Raw genomic sequence first — 7,983 nt, forward strand, 5'->3', positions numbered from 1 at the left:
CCTCCTTTCACGCTGCCGGGACCGCTATACAATAAGCAAGGAACAAGATAAGGATGACGCAACCGCGGGCTACCGGAACCGGTATTGCATAGAGAACTCTGAAGGTAGATCCGCACGCAACGGGAATATGTATGAGAAATTTACGTATCTAACGAAACAAAGAAAACGAACGGGTCCCACTTCGCCCGCCAATAAGAAGGCAGGTAGGAGCATCGCTCCATCCTCCCTCCTCCGTGCTGTTGTTTATTTTTTTTATTATTAAAAAGCAGAAAATATATTGCTGAATAAGTCAATTTTTTGGTCATGTAAACGTCCAAAATTAAATGGATTTAGATTAAAGAATAAAAAAAAGTAAAATGTGCTAACCAGTTAGCACTATTCTTTCAATACATGGCAAATAAGATTCGAAATGACAAGTTCAACAATTTTAGGAAGATGTTTCCTTTTTGCTCAATAGCTTCTTCAATGAATGATACACTAATGTGATCTCTAACTACCCTACGCAACAACTCATCACAATTCCAATTTATAATAATAAGATTTTTTGGTTAGTAATGCTCCTATGGAAGATTGAGTCTCCACAAGAGTAGCATGAATACGAGGAGCGGTGGCTTGTGAGCGCCGACAAGGGTTGCAGCGTGGTCAAAGGGAGATCGTGATCACATCAAGTGGTGGGGAAGGAACCGCTTGGATTTATATGGCATCATTAAATCATGATCTTATTAGTCTTTTAAGTCTAATAATAGCACATAGAAGGTATTGTGAATCAAAGCTGAGGAAACAATAGAAAACATTTTTGCAACATAAATTGGACATGGCATCCATCATCTGTTCTTTAATCGATACATTGCCAGACCAAGATAGGAAAATGATGAAAAGTAAAAGACAAGGGAGAAGATTATGTGTTAATCAACAGGATTTGCTTCCTTTCAGTTGAAAGATAAAATATGTATAATTATTCTCTGAAACAAGATAAAATGTCAGATTACATCAGAGACTAAACATCTGCAGAGATTGAAGTAAAATACGGTTTAGTAATGCACAATCACCACAAATATAATTCAATCAACAACAATCCATGGAGAAGGAAAAAATCTCACAAGAACCTGAAGACAACATGCATGCTAATGGCTGGCAGCACACATCGCTGGTATCTGAACGGCCACAATAGCAATGCAGTTCTTTACAAATTGACGCAAACAAATAATCTGAATCACGCTGTCCATTTTGTCCAACATCAAATTTTCAAAAGGTGACAATTATAACCAGAAAGCTGTAGGATCCCATCATAGCTCACAATACATCCGGTGTTTCATGGTTCTTGCTATGCTATATTGACATTTATCTTGTTACGGTTCAACAAAGATACAAGTATTTGAATTAGGAAATTATAAGTTGAAAGCAAAAGTTTACTACATAGCACAACAAACAATGAACTTACAGCCATAACAAATTAGTCATTGCATATATCAGATCCGAGGCTTGACCCGTCTTCCCGTTATATCACAGCCGTCAAGTGCATCATTTGCACATACATTAGAAACTGATGAAATTTCACCAATCCTAGCAACATACTGCAAGAGCTCCGTCAGAATAGATGGACAACTGACCTTCAAGTATTCAAATCCCTCGGTTTGCATCACAGCTGCAAAATGCAGCACAACCAAAATATTACCAGAATTAGGAGGAACATCAACGGTTAAGGAACTTCTAGACCACATATGGTCGCCCAAACAATGATTAAATGTATCAATGGAATTTTTACTATATGCAGTTATATATGCGTGCAAAATGCTTGGCTTCTCACTGACCTTGGACCAAAACAAAAACAAGGCATTTAAGTCTGCAAAGAAAACATCATGTAACAAGGCGATACAGTGTTTGTTCTTACTATACCACTTGTGATACATGGTACTACAGTAGATATGAAAAGCCAGAAATACATTGGATGATGATGGTACATGGATTCTAGTCAAACCAACACACAACTAGAAAAACAGAAGATATTTCAGAAAGTAGGCATAAAAAGTTATAATCAATCACTCGTGTCAAATGATTGGAAAAATAGGCTGTGACCTTACAATTTTCAAATTCAGAGATCGACATGCATCAGAATAAAATTGAAATGGGATCCATCAGAGCATACACTCTAACTAAACATGATGTATGCCAAGGAAATGCATGAAAAGCCCATTGTTCAGAGGGGGCCATATTTGCCTGGTTACCGAAAAAAGGACACAGCAAATAGTGGATGAGAATAAAAATCTGACCATGAGATGCTCTGGCAAAATGGTTTTGTGATGCCATAGAGGGAGACATGTACGTACATCTAAAATTCATGCCCATATCAACAGTAAGATAACTATGTCGAACAATTTTAAGCATGCAAAAAAAATTGTTTCAATCAACAGTCTGTTACCTTATGATATAGCAAGCCTGTATTAAAAAATATGATAAGTTTCAATCAAATTATCTTGCTAGCAGAATTTGTCTGTTTACCATGTCTGTGTGCACCTTTCGATTTTTTATATTGCTTGTACATATCTCATAATTAGAAATTAATTGCAAATACCCTGTTATGGAGATGCAGTTTTAAATTGACCTCTAAAGCACTATAAACATAGCAGTTCTTATGTTGAAAGAACTAAAGCTAGTTTTATAACAATGAATAAGATAAATAGTACAAAATGGAAAGAGAACTTTTAAGAAGAGTCCCATGGAAATTCATACTCCAATCAAAAGATCACCTGTGCGATTCATGCCACTAGATGATGGCGAACCAGCACTTGTGCCTGTCTATAAGTATAGTGTGTTGATACTGGTATACTAAAGGTGCCACTATCAAAGTGTATTTAGCAAAATGGAACCCTCAAGATAGAATGCTGATTATACCTCTCAAATTTTCAGGCAATGCAACAAATTTGAGACAAACAGATTTGAGCTGAATACAGTGGTGCTGCTCAGCCAGAGCTAAGGTAGTGGCCACTGTATTTATAGCAACATCCTCACATAACTTGACTTCACATAGTAATTTAAGCCTATCCAACGCATAGCAGTCAGCAGCAGCAAGCAAATGTTGAGACATCAAAGTGGAAGCACACTTTGCATTCAGACCAGTAAATTCTTCCATGTCAGGTAGAGAATCCCAGTATATGAAATGGAGTAGAGCCTGAAAATAAGAATAAGCAATTTTTTTTGGGCTAAATTGATGATGATGATAATAATGTGCAAGCATATCACTTATGCTACAATACACAATAAATGATTTTAAAAGTAACAAATTCCACATTTTCCTTACTGAAAATTATAGTAATAGGAAAAATAGATAACATTATCAAATAATTTCCCGTCTTATAGATTGAATTCCATGTAACAAGCCCTCAGGCATGCTCAAAGATAACAAATTTCTATGAAACGGAAAGCTCACTATTGCAAGCAATATTACCAAACAACTTGTGCTGTTTCTGTTCATCACAGTCACTGCCTAATATGAGATTCCAATGTTTTCTGGACAAAGACATGCTGGGCATTAGATAACTTAAACAACATGGAGAAGCATATAGAATTAGAGTAGCAATAACGGTGGAGTAAAAAGTGGATGTCACTGTCAGAGATGATAATCCAAGTTAAACTGACTGCAGAATAGCTTGTGAATGAAATGCCTACAATTATGAACATGTGTTTTATCCAGCCAATATCAAGTGAAAGAGACACTTCAAAAATGTGTAATATAAAGGGTGTTGACTTTAGACCTTTGGGAAGATAAATTATAAACAATAAGCCCCAAAATTATGAAAAGTAAGTTCCACAAACCCATTTGGGTTGTAGAAAGCTCTTGGACTGATTTTTTTTCAATTCAGAACTCATTTAAGGGTATCTTCCTACGTTGAGTGTTCAATAATGTGTATGTAGTCGAGAGTAATTGCAATGTCGCAGAATCTCAGGTTTAGTGGATCCTCAATGGTCCGTGAAAATAAATAAAAATAGAAATGCAGATAATTATATTATTGCTTCAACATCCATCAGGATTAGTGTTTCTTGTGTCAAATAAAACCAGAAAAAAAAAGGCTTAGCGCCAAAAGAAAAGGGCACAGCCAATCACCAGCCTCCATATTTAATAATATTGTTTCAGTTGATGATAAGCTTAGGTTTCACTTTCATTACACAAACTGGTCGTTAATTTTTTTCTTCTTAACCTTGCTCCCTATAGAAAGTGAAGTCACACAGTTAACCATCTATGTGTCCTTAGAAAATCCATCTACATATCAAAATTTAAAAAATCTTCATGCCTTATTCATAATGATCATCATCAGCATGTAGCAATAAATCAATTTCGGCTGAAACCATACATTATGGTGCTAGTGGTAAAGGTAAGCTCTATGAAAAATTTTACTATGAACAAATGAAAATTTGGCAACAACAACAGAAGTTATTCCCTTCTTGCAAAAAGTAACTATAGTAGAAAGTGGCGTGCTACGAGCCCAAGAAGCAACTGGCAAGACCAAAGTGAAGTAAACTGATAGTCTGATACTATTGGAAATGGAAGTTATAGAGATGCAACAAGAGAGTATATACTCCCATCTCTAGAAGAAAAAAATAATTATAAGAGCTTACACAAAGGAGGCAAGGATTAAATTAGAAAATCAGGTTCATCTAAGTAAAATAGTAGCAAAACCCGACATCATATTAAAACTACACTACCTTAAAAACTGGAGCTTCCATATCTTCAATCTTTATGCAATGCGTGTTGCTGTCTTTCATTGGACCAAATAATTGTGCCCTGAACACAGGTGATCGAGCTGCAAGTACCAACTTGTGGGCATTGAAAATCTCACCATCAACTTCAAAACTTATATCAGTTCCCCTTCCACTCTCTAAAAGCTGTCCAAAATGCTGAGCTATATTAGGTGGTGGCACTGCTATGGTGTAAACCTTGGGTCCTTCGGTGCGTGATCTAACAACACCAACGCTACAATTAACCAGAAGACAATCATCTTTAAGATACTCTGATGTCTCCAAAGCAGTTCTTCTGAAGAAACGCTTATAGCCCCTGCAACATTTAAAGTGTAATATCCACGTGTAAGGTCACTCGTAATACTCATTCCTTGCAGAAATTTTTATGCACAGAAGGCACATAGTAATAAATTCCAAAATGTACAAATTACAAATCCAAGCAATGAAAAACAGAAAAGTACATTACCTTATTAAAAGCTACTTTTGAAGAAAAAAAGAACCACTATCCCATTATTGGTTATGAAAAACAATAAAAAAGAGAATCAGACAACAAAACCAACAGTTGTCATGTTTAAGGCACAGAATCAATTTCTGATCCAACCCACTTTAGCTGTTAAGCTGTATGATAGTTGATACTCTTGATAGTTTCCTTCCCCCTCATGTGCATATCTTTGATTCTGAATAACCATTTGAATTATTCAAAACTACCCACAAGACATCAGCTAAATAAAATTCACAGTGACATGCTCAACCAAAGATTAGGAGGAGCAACAGTGCAATCGTAATAACCAAATCAAGTGTCCAATGGAAACTGCAGTTTTACTGATAGTCATGAACCATGGAGAAAGCTTTATTCTACGTGCTATTGGTAGTTCGAGCATAACTCAGATTATGAGTTAGTTTCCACTTTAGAAGTACAAGGAGTTAAAAGAAATCTTATTCAAGAAGATAATTAGGTCATTATGATGGCAAAATTGGACCATATTATGCTGAGACAACATCATATACGAGATTCAGGCAACCTGGCCCATACTTGGGACTGAAATAACTAATCTGAAAATACTATGAATTGACTAGAGAGCAAGTGTAACAGAGAAGACATCCAGATTAAATACAGAACAATACCCCATAAGCGTAATATCTATTCTAGAGACGGCAGCTAAATGGATCTTCCACAAAACTATAGTGTTACCAAAATTTTCTCAGGATGTTGACTAAATCTTGTCTAGTTGATCAATTAAAAGTGCCAATCCATATGGTCCACAGAGTAATCAGTTAAACCCACCAAGGCCAATGATAGTTATAGTCCAAAATGATTGTCTAAGGATTTCAATTGTCAATAAATCTGAACAACCAAGTTTGGCTCGAATGGACTGTCAAAGCTCATAATGACATATTCAGCAGTTTAAAACTAGGCCTTGGTTTGGGACCCGTAATCTACTGTTTAGAAACAATTGGACAAGATCAAATATAGCTCAAAAGTTTACTAACAGAGTCAACTATTTGGGAATTCGATGAAAAATTAAACAGTAATTTTGTTGAAGCTAGCAGAATAAAAGGCAACCCAGCATTGTTGCAAACAAAAATCTGATGGTGTACTAAATGTGTACAATTGTTACCAAGAAGCAACAATCTAAAATATCTCATAACATAAGTATTTTTTGCCAACTTTGTTCAAGTAATACACTAAATATTGTTGCCCAAAGAATGAATCTCTGATAAGCAAATAAAGGCAATATGACCACAAATTTGGAAAGAGACAAACAAATATCTTAACAATCAATTTGATCAACAAACTTCCTCACTTGTGAACTCCTCTTAGGTCAATTGAACCCTCCACACACCTTCTACAAGTACATAATTTTTTCCACAAGACAATCAATTGAAACTAAATTTTGAAAAGAAAAGACATAATACATGTTTTAAAACATGGTCATTTTACATCGGAGAAACAAAAAATCACCATCCACTAACCACAGGAATATTTTCAGAGAACGATTACTTGGTTACGATGCCATCTCAACGAATGTTATGTGGCAACTCATAGACAAAATCAAATCACATGCCCCGGAGATGCAAAATATAAAAATAACTAATAATCAAAGAAACTATTAAAAACTTGTAAATAGCCAATTCACATGAGCTTCACTTACCACATGCTGCCGCGGTACTTGAGAGTGTAGGGGCCACCCTCGAGCGTCCTCCCGAAGTGGCTATGGACCTTGTGCTGCTCCTTCCCGCTTTGATCCAGAAGCGTCAACTCGAAAAGCGCCCTGACGTCGGTCCCCTCGCTCGCCAGCGCGATGAACAGCGACACGTACGTGGCGCCGTCCTCCAAGCTTTTCCCGTCGGGGTAGAAGTAGATGGCCCAGTCATAACCGCCCACCGTGAACGTGTCCGACGCCGTGTACTTGCCGATGCCCATCCCCTTGAGCAGCGAATACCCATCGATCTTGAAGTGGTGCGAGCCGTTCACCGTGTCGGTAACTGACGTCGACGCCGTCTCCGTCGGCGGCCCGGGAGGGGCCGAGAGGTGCGGCGACGAGGAGGAGGACGAGAAAGGCCGGGCGAAGGTTCCACCTCCGCATACCCTACCGCTACCCATCTCGATGAGCGCAGATCGATTCGATCGGCAAGCGGAATCGATCTCGGAAGGACGGATCTTCGAGGAGGGCGCGGCGAGGCGCGTCGCGGGGCCTCGGGGTAGAATTGACCTGGGGCTTTGCTCTGAGAGATCGAGCGATGGAGCTCTCCCAGGGTTAAGACTCGGGATCGGCGTGGGGCGATGGAGATCGGGGAAAGAAAGAGGGAAGAATTCGGAAAAGAGGGGAAGGTCCGGCCATTAATGTGTTCTCCAGGGTTGGAATTGGGCAAGGACCGATTCATTTGCTACTCGTATACAAACGCACCCGCGTTTCGTATCTTCCGTTTGATTGGTAAAACCCACTAGGGCCCACCTATAGAGCATTAGGTTCTCCAATCAGAAGGAAGATGCTAAAGGTGGGTGAAGATCTCGTATCGGATGATGACAGGCAATTGAAACGAGACTTGGGCACCACCGCGTTCAGTTTCACGCATGTTCTGGTTGTGTCCGTTGGAATTTTCGTGGCACTAAGGCGAAGGATGACGACAGGTTGACCATGGGCTGGGTTGGGCTCATCTCACCATGATGATTTAATTATTTATTTTATCTAGTCGCCATTACATATTGATTGCATACGTTTGTTTATACGGTGTATGTGCGAGCGT

The 7,983-nt window shown here is 38.4% G+C and overlaps 1 protein-coding gene across 1 annotated transcript; it reads right to left on the minus strand.

The window, feature by feature from the left end:
- Nucleotides 1–1,303: 1,303 nt before the first annotated feature.
- LOC135614940 (BTB/POZ and MATH domain-containing protein 1-like) lies at nucleotides 1,304–7,559 on the minus strand. Its single transcript, XM_065112832.1, has 4 exons — nucleotides 6,888–7,559; nucleotides 4,702–5,050; nucleotides 2,893–3,169; nucleotides 1,304–1,645 (listed from the first exon to the last, which is right to left on the minus strand). The coding sequence occupies exons 1-4, from the start codon at nucleotides 7,337–7,339 to the stop codon at nucleotides 1,470–1,472; spliced, it is 1,254 nt and encodes a 417-aa protein (XP_064968904.1). The 5' UTR covers nucleotides 7,340–7,559; the 3' UTR covers nucleotides 1,304–1,469.
- Nucleotides 7,560–7,983: the final 424 nt, after the last annotated feature.

This window comes from Musa acuminata, chromosome BXJ2-6 (genome assembly GCF_036884655.1).
Source record: "Musa acuminata AAA Group cultivar baxijiao chromosome BXJ2-6, Cavendish_Baxijiao_AAA, whole genome shotgun sequence".
In the NCBI taxonomy this organism is placed as follows: Eukaryota; Viridiplantae; Streptophyta; class Magnoliopsida; order Zingiberales; family Musaceae; genus Musa; species Musa acuminata.